This window comes from Typopeltis vanoorti, chromosome 21, assembly GCF_054136105.1.
Source record: "Typopeltis vanoorti isolate ZY-2024b chromosome 21, IOZ_Tvanoo_1.0, whole genome shotgun sequence".
Taxonomy (NCBI): Eukaryota; Metazoa; Arthropoda; class Arachnida; order Uropygi; family Thelyphonidae; genus Typopeltis; species Typopeltis vanoorti.
Genome location: NC_143569.1, coordinates 14385290 through 14405135, shown reverse-complemented (window position 1 = coordinate 14405135; position 19846 = coordinate 14385290). Strand labels below are relative to the sequence as shown.

Here is a 19846-nt window from a genome sequence, read left to right as displayed (position 1 = left end):
TGCCTTTGCAAAGTCTAGTCATTATCATGGTGTAGAAATTTCCCTCATCCAACCAGATTGTCATTTTGCTTTATAAAGTAAGCAAATAGAAACGTGTAAATTGAATAAGATAAAGCTATACTCCTAACATCATTCTTTTCATCCAACTCCAGTATGGATGGCCAAGGCAAATCATCTCCAGCTTTACCCAAAACATTACACTGCTTGTTTCTTGCCAAAAAAGACAAGAATCCCAAACAATCTAGATACCAAAAAGAATTCTATTCCTGATGTATTCAATCAATTCAAACAACTGTCCCCTGAACTAAGACCTGATCATCATCTCTACATTATATTATACTCCACTAGCACCCACCCTATAACAGAGAAGCAAACCTACATACAGCCAATCCCCCCCTTCAACCTCCCCCCAAAAAAGGCTGTCTATCATCGAATTATCAACCTAATGCTCTAATTCAGTTGTTGTTGTTGTCTGAAGTAATGGAGATGCCCAACAATAGTCAATATCTTTGATGCCAGGAGAAGTGTCAACCAATCAACAACCACCAGAATGGATTTCTTCCTCCCATTGTTACTCCCATATCATTCACTAGTGATTTGTTTATGACATATTTGAGGAACAATTGAATAGCACTGCTGATAGCTTGCATACTTGTCTCAGTTCCTTTTTAGTGGAGTGAATGGAGTTAACATATCAACTATATACTGATGAAATCACTAGTTTCATTAATAGGTAGTTGACACAATGGTGAATATTTCTGCAGTTTAGAAAATCTTCATTTAATTTAGTATGGAGACTACATTTCTAAACAGAAATATATTTTATTAAAATGAACAATATAATTTGACAAGTCATCAGTAGTGCAAGTTCTTCATCCTCTTCCTTTCCAGGCTAATAGGCCAGGTGGCCTGTTCGGGACTCAACTGCATATTTTTAAGGATCTTCCTCTGCATGGGGTACCTTCTGGGTACCCCATGCAGAATTTAGAATTTGTTTAGGTATTCTGCTTCTATTCATGTTCTTTCCATTTTCCTTTATAGAAAATAAAGAAAAATGTTTCATTTAGAGAGTTTATAATTCCAAGTATATTTCTGATTTTGCTGCTTTTCGTTTTATCCATTATTGTGACTCCTTCAGTTCTACGCAGAAATTTCATTCTGGATGATTCAATTCTTCTTTGATCTGCTTTTTTATTATCCATATCTCACTGCAATAAAGTAGGGTAGGTTTAACTACTGTATTGTAGATTCTTATTCGTGTTTTTGTACATAATTGGGTTTAAAAATTTTATTTATAATGCCTGTTACTTTTAAAAAGTTTGAGAGCTTCGGTTCTATATCAGCTTCATTTTCATATGACAATGTGTATCCTAAATATTTGAAGGTATTTATTTGCTCTATTATTTTGTTGATTATTACTGTTTTGCTTCTTATTGGATTAGCACCTTTGAAGGCAATAACTTTTGTTTTGTCTGTTGATATTTCCATACCATATGTTTTTATCAGATTACTTAGACTGCATAATGATTTTTGTAGTTCATCTTCATTGTTTCCAAAGATTATTTGGTCATCAGCAAAAAAGTAGAGTAGCTAATCTGCTGTTTTACTGTTTATCTTGAATCCTCCTTCATTAGTAATCTTCCATTCTTTATTGATTTTTTATGAGTGTTGGATTTGCTCATAGCATCAGAAGGGATCTCTGTCAAGAATATAGCTATTTTACCACCAATTAGTGAAAGTGATCATGCTGTTCTTTCTTGGGAAGTATCTACTTGTATTGAAACTCTGATTAAATCAGGCTACATGCTGAATTACAAAGCTGGAAATTATGATCAACTTAGAAGAATATTATCTTTGGTCTCATGGTATCAGTTACTGAATGAAAAAAATGTCAGCAATGCATGAGAATTTTTGAAAAAATGCTTGTCTCTTGCTAGTTCTGGATGTGCAGCCTTATTAAGCTAGAACTCCACAAGAAGAAGATGATATGGAAAGAGTATCGTGAGAATAAGAGTGAGAGGAGTTATGAAATATATAAAACTCAGGCCAGAAAAGTAACGAGTATTGTGAGAAAAGCTAAAACGAAGTATGAAAAGAAATTGGCCATGCAAGCTAAAGGCAATCCAAAAGAATTTTATCGTTATGCAGGAAGCAAAAGAAAGAATAACTTTATTGAATGCAGATGGTATATGAGTGTCAGAAGCTAAGGAGATTGTTCAGTTAATGAGTGCTCACTTTGCTAAGATATATCAACCAGGTTTATGTAGTATGGTGCACAGTGCTACACAGAGGAGAGAACACGGGGGCATCCATGGAAGTTAAGGTTGTTCTCAGTCAAGGGGTAAAAGCTAAGGTTTTTCTCTCAGGGAGCAGTGAGTGAGTGGAATAATTTGCCCTCAGGGGTAGTGAGTGCATCTAGTGTAAATGAATTTAAGGGAAGGTATGATAGCTGGGTTGGGTAATTTACAGCCTCCCTTGATGAGTCCTTAACTCCCTGGAGGTCTCAGATAATAATAATAATTTTATCTATGTGTATATATTAAATAAAACTGGTGTGAGAGAGAGAGGGCAACCCTGACGTACTCCTCTATTTATTGGTTTCCAGCTTGATGTTAAATTATTGTACTTCACAGATATATGTTATAACCTTGATATATATTAAATAAGGCTCTAAAGAGTTGGTTTGGTATTTCATATTCTTTCAGGATATCCCATAGTTTTTCTCTGATAATTTTATCAAATGCTTGTGTGTAATCCATAAAAGCTGTGTGCATTTCTGTGTTCATTTCTCTGTGTTTTTCGATTAGTAATTTTAATGTAAATGCAGAGTCTATGCAAGACCTGTCTTTTCTGAATCCACTTTGTTCTTCTATTAATTTTGGGTCTATTATACATTTAAGTTTATATGCTAAGATTTTTGCATATACTTTATAAGGTACTAAGTAAGCTGAAGCCACAATACTTGTTACAATCAGATTTGTGTCCTTTTTTGTAGATGGATATAACTATTGCTTTTGTCCAATCATGTGGGCATTTTCCTTCTTTCCAAATCATATTATAAAAGTTAAGTAAACCTGAATGAGAATTCAAGTCCTGCATATTTGATAAGTTCCAAGTTTATGACATATTTGAGGAACAATTGAATAACATTGGTGATAGCTTGCATACTTGTCTCAGTTCCTTTTTAGTGGAGTGAATGGAGTTAACATGTCAACTATATATTGATGAAATCACCAGTTTCAATAATATGTAGTTGACACAATGTTGAATATTTCTGTGGTTTAAAAAATCTTCATTTAATTTTCAGTATGGAGACTTCATAGTGCAAGTTTTTTTGCCAAAATACTTGGGCAGCCTGTATTTGTGTGTGAGAGGCTAATCTTGATCTGCACTTTTGTTTTTCTCAACGTCCTTTACATGTTCAGACATGAATGCCCTGGCTGTCTGTCCTATATAGCAAATGCTACAAGAGCAATGAATGTAAGAACCTTGAAATGTATACACTGGGAAAGAAGTCACTTTAAGGTTCTAATTATGAAGCAATGCTGCAACATTTTTGATGTGATTGCATTTACGAAATTTTGTTTCTTTGAAGGAACTATCAGACGGATGTCTAGAATTTTGTTAATCTAGACAACCTACATGTTAATCTATTTTTTTTTTTAATGCCATTCAAAGTTTTCCATAAAGATATTTGCTAGAATTGGTGACAGGGTGAACTTGACAAGTCCTTTTGCTTGTTCTCAATATTTATCCTGAAATATAAAGAATGTGTTATCCATGTAATGACTGAATAGCCTGAATGTATCAATCCTAGGGAACATTGGTGAACAGACCAACAATATCTAAACTAGATAGGATGTCTGAAGATTCTATATTTAAATCCTTTACTCTTTCATTAAAATGTAAGCCATTCTTCATACACAATTCTTCTGGATTTCCTATATGTGGAGCTACCAGGATTGAGAGATATTTTGCCAAGTTTGAGGTTGGGGAATCTTTCCATCTACAACAGGGCATAAAGGAACATCTGGTTTTTGGTGCTCCATAAATTCTTGGGACTAAGGGATGTTTTCATGTTAGAAATTGCTTTAATTCTTATGGTCAATTGAGTACTTTAAAATTAAATCATTGGTTTTATATGTGTATGCCACATGGGATCCTGGTCTAAGGTTGTAGGGGTATTAGTATCTTCTAGCAAGGTGTTCACATTTTTGTAGCACATTCATCTGAGTTCATCACCACTATTGCATTTTATCTGCATTGACTATCACAATGTTTTTGTTGCAATTCTTTGAGAGCTGTTAATTCTGATTTGAGAATATTTTTCAGCAGCAGCGATTTGGTTCTAAGTAACAGTCAAAGTTTGAATGCAGATAAGGTCTGAAGAATCTCTTGGAAGATACTATAATCCCTTCTCTGTGTGTGTGTGCTATGATGTCCAATTCTGACAACATATACTTGATACGTTGCCAGAATTCAAAAGTGTTTTAAAAACACTTGAATTCGCAAGACTGCTGGTGCACTAAGTTTAAAAGGTATATATATAGTTTTTAAAAACCTGTCAGCAATTCTCTCTTTCTGTAATGACTAATTTCATCAATTTCTATAAGATGAAAAGTAATGTAATAACAAGTGCTTACAACAACTTCATTTAAGTAATTTAATAATTACTTACTCAGAACTGTAAATAAAACCTTCAACACAGTTCAGATCACGCCAAAACCAACCAGCTGGTTTAAAGTTAACAATTGCTCTCAATCCATTTGTATGACAGGTGATTTCCAATGGGCCATACTGAAATAAATAAAAACTTTTTTTCATTATCATCATCACTAACTAAATATTTCTCTTTTATTAGACTATTAGCATTACAACGCAGCTATGATTAAAATGCATCTATGAGAATCCTCAAAAACATTATATGGACGGGTATAGTGAGGAGGAAGATCATGAGTTTATTTATGTGAGGATGATAAACCCAAACCATCTTTTTTCTAGATAAGTATAAAATACAATTTCCAATATGCTAATAAAATTTTAACATGTGATCAAACATTAAATTGAAGAAAACTATAAACAATTTACAATTAAATAAAAAAAAATCTTCTATGAAATAACAAACCAAAAACAGGTCCACATAAGAAAACAATAGTTTAAAATACCTGGACTTCTAAACTGTGATGAACCTGCCAAGATTTCTGAACAGAAAAACTTATCATATCTGTCACTTAGAAATATTTAAATCTTCACTATCCAGAAGTAAAAAGCAACTCAGAAAAACAATAAAGCACCAAGTACTGATGGAATAGTAGCTGACCTCATCAAATATGGTGGTAGTGAATTACAAAAATACATAAAATTTAATATGGGAGAAAAGAGAAAGATATTCACAAAATGGATCACTAATCATATTAATATATAAATGAAACAAAAATGGATGTGAAAATTACAGAGGATTATCACCCCTGTCCACAGGCTATGAAATTTTATCTAATGTTATATTAAAAAAAAATCATAATATTCAACACTTATAAAGCCTCGATAAGTGTTGAATATTATGGCTACTCCTTCTTTTCCTTGATTATCATTGCCTGAATATAACATTTTGTATTTATTGCTCAGATAGATCTCACCAGTTTATGTCTTTTTTGTTTCAGTCATCATCCCTATTATGTCAATCTGGTACTTATCCAATTCCTCAGCTAGCTCCATTTCTTTGCCATTCAGGCTTCTTATGTTGATAGTACCGATCTTGAACTCTGGTGATGTTGAGTTGAGGTGGATTTTAGGATTTGTTCCAGTAGCTGACTTTTCGCTGTTTGCCCTGGTGAAAACAACGGGACCCTTGTTTAACCGGGCGACGCTCCAGCAGGCATGAAATTCTGTCACGTTGTACCATCATTTTTTATTTTGGTTTAAGCCAATAAGAATACAATTTGGTTAGCTAAATCCCAAATTGCCAGCCTATCCTCGTTCGTTCAGTATCCAGGCAGATACCTAACAGGTTGCACCATGAGAAGGTGAGAATTGGAAATTAGGTCAGAAGCCGTGATCAGTTTTCTGCATTCCTTTAAAGGCTATGTAGAGGTCTCCTCTCAGTTATATAGTTTTGATCCTTAAGAAAATCAATTACTTAAGATAATAAAATTAGTAGAAAAATATAAGCTAGAATGCATGTTTCCAATAGTTGTTATCATTCATATCATCATTTACTACCTTCTAAAATTCTCTCAAGCAGTCGAAATAGAAATATAGTAAGATCTATTACTGTTTTGTATAGAGCAAAAACCCAGAGCATAACAGACATGCACAAGCTCTACAGATATTATTATTTATATGGGTACTCTATGGAGTCAAAAAGAGAGCCACTGAAAGTTTAAAATATTTGAAAAACAAAATCTTTAGAAAAGACTTTGGACTTATAACAGACAACACAAGTAACTGGAAAAGAAGAGAATCAAGAATTATATAAACTCTATATGCTGTCACTACTAACTGATGAAACAGAGCTTGCAAACTGAGAGTGCTTGGACATGTACCTCCCACCTCTCCTCCCACAGTAATGCTGGAGAAGACAATATCCAAAAAGACTTAGCTGTATTGGGAATCCTGGATTACTGGAAGAACTCAAGACAGAAAAAGAGTGCAAGAAAGTGGAACTTGCAGCAAAGAAACTCTGAGCTAGAGAACAAAACTCATACATTAAAATCTCCTTCCCTCCCTCCCTAAAAGAAATAGGGCAAAAAAAAAAAAAAAAACCTATTATACTTCCTTAATTCCATTCAGCAGGATGCAATCTAACTAATTAAGGATCCTTTCTCGGTAGCTCATTCTACTCGACATACAAAGATAGTTCACTGGACACTGCTCATCTAAACTTTCATCAATAATTCCCTGGATTTCCTCTAGACCTACACATTTAAGCTACTACAAAATATCAATATTCAGTTCAATTCAACTTTAAACCGTGCATACACTTACTACTTACCCCTGCAAAACAATCCCTACTACTAATGGAAAAAGCTTACTCCCAGAAGTATTTCCCATGATCTACGATGTACAATATTTCAAAAGAGTCAATACTCCTTTAGTATTTAACCCTTGTCATGCTAACAGTGAAACTGTAACATTCACATATGAGGCTGCTATAAAAGAGAGCCATTGGATTTGGTTTATATTATGAAAACTTGGCATAAGTAAAATTAATTCATGTATGTGTTGCCTGAAAATGTATACTAAAACAGAAAGATATGTCCTTAGCATTTGTTCAGGAACTGCACAAATGGTGACGAAGTTGTTCAGTAACTCTGTTACTGAACAACTGATAAAACAAATAAAAACATATGATTTGATGCAGATTTATTTATTCAGTTTTCTTGAAAAAAATTTTTTTTTTGGGGAGGGGGATAGCAGGCTTCTTCCAAGGGAGATCCCATGGGATATGTAACTCACAAATGTAACAGAGCTAAAAATAAATTTATATAAAACATCAAATAATTAAATAAATAATAACTAAGGAAAACAAGTACAGTTCTTCCGAAATAACAGCAACAGTTGGTCTACATCCAAGCACAGGCCAATATGTTAGTGAACATGACCTTTATAACAATTCACTACTGATTCCATTGGACAAAAATTCCTGATTTTTCCCATTTTAACCTTACAGCATGGAAGCAAGTATGATGAAGAGCAAGTAGACAAAAGGCAGCCATGTAATGAATGCCAATCCCCAACTTCAGTTCTCTTACAAATTAAGGTAATCAAAATCCCTCTCCCCACTCACACCTGGAGTTTTAAGTATATAGCACATCAGTGCTCATCTTAATTGGTCCAATGCAATTAATTGTAGAATAACTTTGAATACTTTAATTTATCAATTAATTGTAACCAGATCTGTGCAGAGTGGGCAGAGGGACAATGTGTTTGTTTTAAGACACTGTATATTAGAAAACAATAATGAAGGCGAATGCTATATTTGGTTGGTATATTTGAATTGCAGAAAGGTGTAAAATTTTAAAGAGGACGAAGCTTACCTCCTTCAACTACAATACTGTTTGCCATTGTAAATATAGGCAAAAAAAGTGAAATTTTTTCGACTAATTTTAAAGTTAAATTTATGGAAAATTATATATTAAAAACTCTTCTCCTGTCACATCAGTTCACACTTCATGCCTGCAAAAAGGATGAAATCCAGAACACAAAAACAAATGACAATTTTCAACTGGATTGGTTGAAACAATAACCAATCACAGCCTCTAGGTGCTATTGTTTTTTCAGAACTCATCCTGCCCTGCTTTCCGGGTGGTTTAAAATTACTAGAATGCTAAGAATTTGATCCATTGAGCTATCTGCATATCTTTTCAAAGGGCTCAAAGGTGTATGTATTTTGAACACACACACACACACACACACACACACACACACACACACACACACACACACACACACAATGTAGACTATTAACATGCAAGATACAATGCTTGTGTGTCGAAAAGTGTTCTCTTCATGAAGCATTAGTATATTATGTTTACTTTTAGGAATCACACGTATTAGAGTAGTCTTTAATGGGAATAAATGCATAAATATAATATCGGTGATACTGCTATTCGGTGGATGAGCCACACCTAGCACATCCCGAATATTCAACCCTGATATTTATATAAAAGATAAAAATTAATAAATGATAACACAAAATGTAAACTGATATGACAATCTTTCTTTCCTCCTCCTCCTTTCTCATCCGTCAGATGATGAGTTGAGTCTCCTATGTGCAAATCTTTGCCATCTGGTTCCATCCCTGGCCATTTCTGTCATCTATCAGAAGCTCGATAAATGTGACCTTTCCTACAGGTACTACTTTTCGTAGTACCTGTAGTGAAATTTATATGTTTGCATGAATGATACATCTTAGGTAATATCTTCTTTTTTTTTTTTGAAGATTAGGCATTTGCCTGTTCCGGCTTCACTGGTCTTTCCCATCTTGCAGATGGTCTTCTTCTTGTTCTTTCTAAAATAAGATAGAAGAAGACAAATGCCGGATTAGGCATTTGCCTGTTCCAGAATTTGAAAGAGTTACCTCTTGGCCTGTGGTATCTTTGAGTGGGACATTGATGAATAATAAGGAGACATCAAAACTGACCATTATGTCAGTGTAAATAATAATATTTGGTTAACCGATCAAGTGTTGATCAATATTTTAATTAATTAACTGGACCAACTAGTTTCGCCACACTTATCTGTTGGCTTCTTCAGGGCACTAACATATAGGTTTAAACACTCACAATTATGCGTAACTGCAAAACTGACAAGAATAAAAACTGACATATACTATTTCATTTGTAATTATTCCAGTCAGTTTTGCAGTTACGCATAATTGTGAGAGTGTTTAAACCTATATGTTAGTGCCCTGAAGAAGCCAACAGATAAGTGTGGCGAAAATAGTTGGTCCAGTTAATTAATTAAAACATTGATCAACACTTGATCGGTTAACCAAATATTATTATTTACTATTTATGATCAAGAAAACAACCTTCATGATTATGTCAGTGTGTTGGAGTGTGAGGTTTTCTATACTGGTTTTAAAGTTGGCTGAGTTTTTTTATGTGTGAAGGTGTGTTGCCAGTATATTGTGTGAGCACTTGGGCTAAACGTCTGGCTAATTTGTATATGGGTGAATCAGTGCCATCCACAATGGAATGTAATGGCACATTTTGTTTATGGATTTTTGTTAGTCCACAAGGTTACAAGGTTTTAGTTTGTTTGTAACTTCCACAGGCCCAGAGGTAACCCTTTTAAGGAGCTTGTGCAGTGTCTGATTTGTGTGCTGTAGGATCATAGTCTATATGGAGGTAGGTAGAATGATCTAGAAATAAGGAGGCACAAACTTAGCCGAGTAAGTTTGTGCTCTGATTGGTTTAAAACCACAGTGGCATTTCCATTATCTGCTTTGGTAATTACTATTTTGTTGTTGCTTTTAATTTCTTCCAGAGCTTCAAATTCTTTTACTGATAGTTTGTTTATTGATGGTTTAGCTTGGGTGAGTACATGGGCTACATCCAGTTTGATGTTGTCGGCAACATGGCTGGGAAGGCTGCAGATACTTCGTTCTACTTGGATCATTATTTCTTTGACAGGAATTTTTTTTTAGGTGCTATTGCATAGTTTTGGCAACATGCGCTAATTGCTTCAGGCTTAAGAGTAAGGGATGATAGGTTTATTACTGTGTTAGGAAGTAGTTGAGGCTTGGAAGCAGAGTTTTTTTGTAGACTTTCAAATTTCTTGATGTGCTGACATCATATTCTTTGTCTGCTGAAGTGTTTGAGATGTCAAAAAGAATCATCCAAAGGTTGACGTTCAGCGTTGCAGCAAGTTCTTCTTCTAATGCATGGATAGTTTCGTTAGTGTCGGCCAGGAGAATGAAGGTGGTGGCAATATGTTCCTGTAGAAGAATGAAGCTAGGGCAAATGTAAATGCAGAGAACCTTTGATGAAGTAAAAATTGTGTTTCAATTTCTATAAGAATTACTATCAGCCACGGAGATTCCATCACATGCAAAACCTGTCAATACCGCAAGTTAAAGTTGAAGATATCCAACTGAATAGATCAGTCCTTTTTAAAATGCTGCCAGGATAACTTGACCCTGAATTGTATGAAATTGAAACACTGTTTTCAAATGGAAAAGAAATTTGTAAAGATACTGTCTTGCAATTACATTCCAATGCTCTGCTGATCAGATTACTGTTCATGCTCAAAAGATTTGAGTTGCGATATTGTGTGCAGAAAGTTTTAATTGATTTAGATTTAAGTATTAATTTCTGTGATGATGTGCTATGCTGTATAGAAGCAAATCTTTAAACTTTAGATGCTGCCTAAAATTTAATGAACAAAATGCTTGACAATAAAAATTCTGAAATAGTCAGAGAATTACATATGGTACTAAAACTCTGAATTTCACAGAGGTGTAAAAAATGTATTGCAAGTTCTTCAGTATTTGCAAAGTGGGACACAAGCAAATTATTTCCCAGACTCAGTAAACATACTATATCAAAAATTATACTTTGCTTAATAAAAACATATTTTGTCTTCAGATGAACAGATTCAACCTTAGAAGACCAACATAAAACAGAAAATCAGTGTTCTGCAAATTATTTCCCAAATAAGAAATTGCCTGACTCAAGTGGGTCCTTGAGTTAGAAATTAATGCGACTTAACTGTTCCATTCCTTCTTAAAAAATTCAAAGCCTCGAAAATATAATTAAAAAGGAAATAAGATTTTTTTTTTTTAAGATGAGGGAATAAGGGAAATAAACTATCAACTCATTTATGATTACCTCTGTTAAACAGAAGCATCCAGCATTGGATCCAAAAGAATGTTTGCTGAAGCTAATCAAGTACGTGCCAAAATAAGATTCAGTTTAAATGATAACACTAATAATTGCTTATGTTTCTTAACAGCTCAATTTATTCAGACAGGTAATGTGGCTGCTTAAACATAAGTACAATTTGCAGTTTTAATATGTATTTTGTTGTTGTTTTTAGAATAAGTATATTTTTAGTGATATTTTGTCAAAATATTTTAATAATTATTATAATACAAGTTGATTTGAAACATGAAGTCAATTACATTTTCGGTTCCTTTCTTGCATTTTCATCAAAATTTATTGAGAAAGAATGTTTGTTTTTGGAATACCAATATCCTGGTTTCATAAATTAAAAATACTGAAACATCGGTAATAAGATGTTGGCTGGTACTGAAAGCCCAACTGTATAGACAACTGCTGGTGTCATAACATCAACAGTAATGGTTCATATTTTTCAATGTAAAGACTAGTGACTGGTGATGTTTTAAAAACACCAGCTACAGTTATAACTGCCTGATGGGGGATACCAACCATCCCAAAATCCCACATCCTAAGGCTGCGAGGAGACTATCATATTATGGCTGAAATTCTGGTTCTTCTGGCTAGTTTACCTGTTTTGAGATATTAAAAACCAGAGTTTCTTTAGGAGGGAAAACCATGCCATCTTGATATAAAACCAGTTAACTCACCATAAGAAAAGTTATTTGCATTCTGGATGGGATTTGAATGTAGGTCTGTGGAATAATAATAACCATTTCAAAGCTGAACTCTTGAAAACATGTATGAATACTTCATCATTAGTCTAATCTTTAAAGGTACTTCTGACATAACTATAAACAAATTACACGATAACCACAGTAATTAACTTTAATGAAATGAAAGTACAGATATTTCATACTGAAAATAACAGTACATCATCAGTGAGTAAAAATAAGCAAATCAAAGAAATGCAAATATAAGTTACATTACAACAATAGGTTTATCAATTAAAAAAAAAACAGTTGACGTGTGCTAGAAATTAAATATATTAATAAATAAGATTAAAACTATTTTTGATGTTTACATAAAATGAGAATCTTCCAAATTTTTGGGAGAGAGATAGAAAAATCGTTCCATTCAGATCTGGCTGATGAAAAAGGGCTTTGCAACTATCTCTGAAAAAGGCATTCATATTTAAAACTGCTTCTATGGAGAAGATGAGCTTCATCCCAATGAATACTGTGTTTAGTGTTAATACTATGTTGTGCCAGTTGGAAGTTCTTCCACTTGGTTATACTATAAATTAAAGATGCCAAGAAATTATATTCTTTGTTTAATCTTTTATCCAAGTGTAAGCAAAGTATGCACCTGAAGTTGCTCAATCCTGAAGTAATTTCAGGACTGAGCAACTTATATATAGAAGCTAATGCCTTCACATCACTTGCTTTAATATCCCATAATGCAAAGCACATATCCTTACAGACATGTATAATGCTATGCATTATGGGAGGGGGGTCACTACCCAGACTGGTTTTGACCTTTATTGAGGTCTCATTAGTGGGAGCCAGATCCAGAAGATATACCAAGGTTGAAATAATGCAGGTCATATTTCTCTATACAAGTAGCCAGCCTAAAGGTGTCACACATTATTATTAATATACTCTGGATTAGGGACAGATGTTTGAAGTTTTTCCACTTGGTAATACTATAAATTAAAGATGCAAAGAAATCATATTTTTGGTTTAATCCTTTATCCAAGCATAAGCAAACAAAGTTTGTGCAGTATCCCATAATGTTTTGCATAATGAGATACTAAGGCAAGTGATGTGAAGTCATTAGCTTCTATATGCAAGTTGTCCAAGTCCTGAAATTACTTCAGCTGGAAACTTTGTTTGCTTACACTTGGATAATGGATTAAACTAAGAATATAATTTCTTGGCATCTTTATGTTGTGCCAGACAAGTTGCCCAGTCCTGAAGTAATTTGAGGACTGGACAACTTGTATGTAGAAGCTAATGACTTCACATCGCATGCCTTATTATTCCATAATGCAAAGCACACATCCTTACTGACATGTATAAAGTTATGCATTATGGCTCCCACTGATGAGATCTCAATAAAGGTCGAAACCGGTCTGGGTAGTGACCCTTCCCATAATGAATAGCATTATACATGTCTGTAAGGATATGTGCTTTGCATTATGGGATACTAAGGCAAGTGATGAAATGTCATTAGCTTCTATATGCGACTTGCTCAGTTCTGAAATTACTTCAGGCACAAACTTTGTTTGCCTGAACTTGGATAAAGGATTATACCAAGAATATAATTTCTTGGCATCCTTAATTTATATTGTGCCAGACCAGAGTTTTGAGGTTTCATATATTCAATATAATACCAATGTTCATTAATTTTTTTTTTTCACACAACAGCATGTCTGCCCAAAGTATGTCAAATTACATTCACCAAGTATCTGGTCAGAGACAAAAGACAAACTATCACCCCTATCATTGGTGATGGTTTGTCTTTTGTTGGTGTAGTCAACACCAACTAATGATAGGGGTGATAGTTTGTCTTTTGTAGATGATAATAGATAAGAAATTTTGTTGATAGGAAAATATGTGGGAATAAGTTGATACTCCTTCAAAATTCTACCAATAGGTTCAAACATAGCAGAAACATAACGGATGGAACCCTGCGGTCTATTGAAGAATCCTTAGGTATTGAAACATAGCAGTCAATTATCTGCTGGATTTGATGAGGGTAATAACCATTAAATCCCACTAAAGTTCTGACAGTGAGAAGTTCCTGTCGTAAGCTTGAGAGAGAGAGGAACATACATTATGTGTTCTATTAATTAAATTAATTTAAGACTTGATAACACCAATTTTTTGAAATGTGTGATGAGCAGACTTTTGATGAATGTATCTGCCAGAAAGGGTAGATTTTTGATAAACACTGTTTGACAAATTACCAGAGGCTGTACGAGTAAGAAGGATGTCCAAGAATGGTAAACTACCAGCATTTTCTTTTTTCATGGTGAATTGAACACACGGATGAAGGCTATTAATCTGTTGTAGGAAAGTAATTAGTTCATTTTTAGAATGAGGCCAAACAGCAAAAATATCATTGACATAATTTTTATCATATCATTGCCAGCCTGTTTGGCCAAGTGGTTAGTGCATCCGCTCTCCAGCCAATAGGCTGCGGGTTCGAATCCTGTCGTTGGCATGAATGTTTGTTATTGTCTGTGAAAATACTAGTGGTGGTGGTCGGCGGTAGATGGTGTTGGTGTAGATGATGAAGGCAGTTGCAGTTGGTGGAGATGGAGAGTTGTAGAGTAGGTGTCCTCTCTCAATGAGTCTTTTGACTCCCTGGAGGTATTACATAATAATAAAACTAGTGAGAAGTTCTGGAATGAATGGATGAGAACATGGTATCTTCAAGATGGCTAAAAAAATAGTTTGGCAAAGATGGAGACAGAGGGCTACCCATGGCAGTGCCTTTTCAACCTGTCTATAGATCTTGTTTTTCCCAACTGAAATATCCTGATTCTATAACAAATTCAAAAATCTTCACAATATCGGGAGGGTAATCACTATATAGTAAATTAACAGTGTCAGATAACAGAATGTTGGTAATGAGGAAAACAATATCAAAGCTGACTAACAAATCCAACTCTTGTATTTGAATATCCTTGATTTTCTCAAGAAAGAGGGCTACCCATGGCAGTGCCTTTTCAACCTGTCTATAGATCTTGTTTTTCCCAACTGAAATATCCTGATTCTATAACAAATTCAAAAATCTTCACAATATCGGGAGGGTAATCACTATATAGTAAATTAACAGTGTCAGATAACAGAATGTTGGTAATGAGGAAAACAATATCAAAGCTGACTAACAAATCCAACTCTTGTATTTGAATATCCTTGATTTTCTCAAGAAAATATGTGGAATTCTTGATGAATGATCTGGACTGTTCGATATGGGCAGTTAATAAACGTGAAAGAAATTAGCAATTCTAAATTTTTAAGATAGGTCTTACTGAATAACCTTTATGAATTTTTGGGAGACCATATAAACAAAGAGTTCTTAAAATTGAGTGCATAATTTATCCAAAGTATTCTGATCCCAACTAATAACTTCATCCAACAGTTTATTTAATTGTTTGTGTATTTGTAGGGTAATAACTAATTTCATCATAGGTGGAGGTATCCTGTAAAAGGCAGTCTATCTTCCTCTCATAGTCAGGTCTTATCCATTACCACTACAGCTTTTCTTTTATCTACTTTCAAAATACATATATGGTTCTTTTCTTCTTAATGAAAACAGTGCACAGGTTTCAGCACTGGATAAATTACATGGAGGTAATTTGCTTTTAAAGAGTAAAGGAGCAACTTCAAAGCATAGTTTATTAGCATCTTCAATCGAAGATGCTAATAAACTATACTTTGTTATGCAAAAAATGGGCGCGGAATGGATTTAGGTACCAAAGCAAAATCATGGCCTTTAGCCAACAAACTCATTCAGCATCAGACAACAGGCATCCAGAAATATTCAACCCATTTATTATAATGTGTTGTCAGAAGTAATTTTTTGTTTACAGTAAAAAGATTCATATTTTTGCTCAGTCTGTAGTAATGTCTTCCGTAACAGTGGGCTAAAGATTGTTTAGCAACATGCACAATGATATTCAATTTTCAATAATTCAATGTCCAGACTAGCTTAGATTAGAGCACATAGTTTAGAGATTAGAGAAATTATTAGGCATGATGTGCTCTAATAAGAGCACATTAAGTACATCATGCTTTATGAGTTCAGAAAAATGCTGCTAACACTGTAAAAAATGCATGCCGTAAATGCACAAGTTTACAGTGTAAAATCTGCTGCAAGAAAGAAAAAAATAATTTGCAACCAATCTTACATAATTTTTATTTCTCTCCGTATTTCCAAATATTTAAAATGTAATGTGAAAATATTATGCGCTGAATATAATGTTATAAGAATTGCTGTAAAATTGCATATAGGTCACAAAGCTTGGTAGGGATTAGCCAGATTACCAATGACAAATATCTGCCAGAGGTCGTGAGGCTAAATGTTGTTAACAAAACATGCAGCATTGATGTCATAACATTATAGGCTCATCCGGAAAAGCAGACCATGAGAACAAAGGAATAAGTATGGTATATAAAGAGCTTGTAGCTCTCCTTTTCTCCGGTCGTTGACATAGCCTTTCCCTGTGGTGGTCGGCAATTCTCCCACAGGTGCCGGCTGTGTTCCCGATGTCGGCCTTCTCAGAGTATCCAGCTGTATTCCTGTAGCCGGCCATTCTTCAGGCCATAGAGGGTCGATAGTGTCCAATCTGAGAACTTCCGATGTCGGCAGTTCTATAAGACTACTGCCAGCAAAGTCCTAGCAGGAAGAAGAAATTTTCCAGGAAAGGAATGGCAGGGTCATGAGGTGGTTTGCCATAAAAGTTTTGGGACAGTTCATGCTTGGTTATATGAGTAAGCAACAGCTTTTATATTTTTGTTAAAGTGTGTATCGGAATTGTATGTGTTGCTTAAGCATTTGTAAACAGGCGGTTTCTAAATCAAAAGTGTTGTGGGAGGATAGTATGTTTATTTTTGTGTTTGGATATTGAATGTGTGTTCATTTGTAAGACAGGGAATAGTGCCAATAAGGAGTGTATGTAGCTAGACAAGATTTAAGTTGCTACACTTAAAGGATGAGTTTATGTTACTTGTGATCACAGTGCACAAATTTTGTATAGCAATGTCACAGGAAACTTCATTATAAATTAACTTAGTGTTAAATACACTGCGAGCTTTATTGCATGAATTTTATATTCCAATGTGTGTGTGTTAAATGGTTGTGTGGTTTAACTTCTCAGTAACTTATGTCCTTTGTAGTTATTGTTTCAGCAAAAAAAAAAAATGTGTTTTTGTAATTACCTGGTTTGTTTTCCTTAGTCAATGCACTATCTCTAAAAGTTAAATTTGCTTGATTACTTCCTGTTTTTCCCACCCCATCTTTCTAACAATATCCAATCAAATCGGGTGGTGCAGTCGAAAAAAAAAAAAAAAATCCTAATTTGATTTTGTGTGAGAGAGGGAAACTGCTCACATTAGACTTACTTGTATCACTAAGTTTGTCTAATAGCAGGTGGGGGGACAGAAGTAGGTCACAAAAGGATTAATCTTGAGAGGCTTATGTTTAAAGTAGAAATAGCCTAAACATAGAGTTTGAAATGAATGAATAAAGTGACATCAAGTTAAGATAAAGTAAATGAAATAAGTTTTATAAAAAAAAAAAACGTATAATAATTAAATTTTACCACGGAATGTTTTGAATGTGGAAAAGTGCCAGCAGCATTTCCAAAAATTTCAACAAGGGAACTTTAGCTTGAAAGACCCCCTTGCTCTGAGTACCCTATCTTTCTCTCGATAATGATGTTAAGCTGCTATTGCAAGAAACGATAATAAAACTGTTGAAGATTTAGCAAAAGACCTTAATTCATCATCATCATCGACAATCCATTATCATTTGCAAGAACTTGGAATAGCATCTAAGTTCCTTATGAGTTGACAAACAACAAACAAACAATCAAAGAGAGCGTCAGCATCTGCACTGCGCTTCATTCTAGAGAGGTTCAATCTCCGTTTTTGAGTCATGTTGTCATCAATAATGAAAAGTGGATACTTTATAAGAATGTTAAGCACCGATGACAGTGGGTTCATTCAAAGGAACAGGCTAAACCTCAGTCAAAACAAAACCTTCTTCAGCCTCAGGTTTTCTTACACGTTCGGTGGATATGGATAGTATTATACACTTGGAACTCTTCAACAAAACCAAATAATCACAGCTGAAGTATACTATGAGCAACTCGATTGAGTGAATGAAAAACTGTAAGAAAAGAGGTGTTCTCTGGTCAATTGAAAGGGTGTTTTGTTTTTCACCATGATAATGTATGCCCTCATAGTGCAAGAATCACCTGTACCAAGAGCGAGGAATTTGGCTGTAAAAAGCTTCTTCCACATCCTCTGTATTTTCCTGATCTTACACCTTCAGATTACCACTTAATTCGAAGTTTGCAACATTTTATTAATGAAATACAATACATTAGAGGAACTGAAATTGAGACTATGCGGCTTCTTGGCCTCCAAACCTCCTGAATTCTATAGAAATATTATCCTTTTTATAATGGGAACTATGAGAGCTCTACTCCAGTCAAATGAATTTAACCTGAGTGAGTCCTCTGAATTATTGTCTTAGTAATGCCAATTACATCCACATGTTACTTTTTCAGTTATTCTGCAAGTTTGACTTCTTTTCCCTTAATACTTCTTATGTTCATAGTTCCTATCTTCAATTCTTCTGACATTACATTCTGCTGCAGTAGCAGGCTTTACAGTGTTTTCCCTGGTTTCCCCTGATGAAAATAGTGAAGCCCGCTTTAACCAGGCGATGCTTCAGCCAGTATGAAAACCCATCATACATATTTCTGGTTTAAGCCAATAGAGAGCACAATTTGGTTGTCTAACTCCCAAATTTCCAGCCCATCCTCATTCATTCATTCATTCAGTACCCAGTAGATACCTATTAACGGTGTACACCACATAAAGGTGAAAATAGGACATTAGGTCAGAAATCGCAGTCCGTTCTCTGCATTCCCTAAAGGCTATATGGAGGTCTTCTCCCAATTTTCTGGCTTTGATTCTTAAGCAAATCATTCATGCTGATGTTTAGTGAAAAAAACACATCTATCGGCATTAATGACTGAGTAAATTTATTTTTCTAATAAATTACTATTCCAATATTTTGCCTTGGTCACCATGACATCTTCATGGGCATAAAGAAATAGAATTAAGTGCACACAGGCACACACAGAGTACAAAAGGGAGGTACCTATACCTAACAAGCCTAACTGGTGCCCACTACATGTAGTGATGGAAACTTTCAGAGGGTCTAAAAAAATAACTGTCTTCCATATTTTAGGTAAAGTGAGACAGCTGAATTTGCTCAGATTTAGTGAGTGTTGTGATCCTGTAACAGATTCTAGAAATAATCTCTTTGATTTATATCTGATCCTGTATAAAAGGGAGGTTTTGTTTCATTGGATCTGGTGATTTGTATTCACAGTGAGGTCTACTACAGTAGAATGGCTGTAGCACAAACAACGGATAATGTATAGTTGTGTTCCTCCAGGTGGATATTGGCAGTTCTTCCTGTCTGATCAAAATATGAAAGTTTGCAAGAGCAGTGAATGCTGTAGACTCCTGTTCTAGATGATTTTGATGAGCAGATAAAGGTAGCTAATTTTTGTATAGCTTGAAGGAGTGTGTGTTGTACTATTCTAAAACCTGTGAAATTATTTTCTGAGTGTCCTTTCTGTACATTTCCTGATTGTAGGGAATGGCAATGGAATTTTGTGTGTGTGTGTGTGTGAGGGGACAATGTTCTGTTGATTATGTTGCAGATGTGATTTATTTCTGTGGGAAGACTAG

At 34.5% G+C, this 19846-nt stretch overlaps 1 protein-coding gene across 1 annotated transcript in view; it reads right to left on the bottom strand.

The window, feature by feature from the left end:
• Positions 1-19846, bottom strand: part of LOC150094636 (oxysterol-binding protein-related protein 1-like) — a 714206-nt gene that overhangs the window by 140767 nt on the left and 553593 nt on the right. The window contains exon 21 of the mRNA XM_090411347.1: positions 4679-4797. Coding sequence (XP_090267473.1) covers positions 4679-4797 — 119 coding nt within the window. The remainder of the gene's footprint in view (positions 1-4678; positions 4798-19846) is intronic.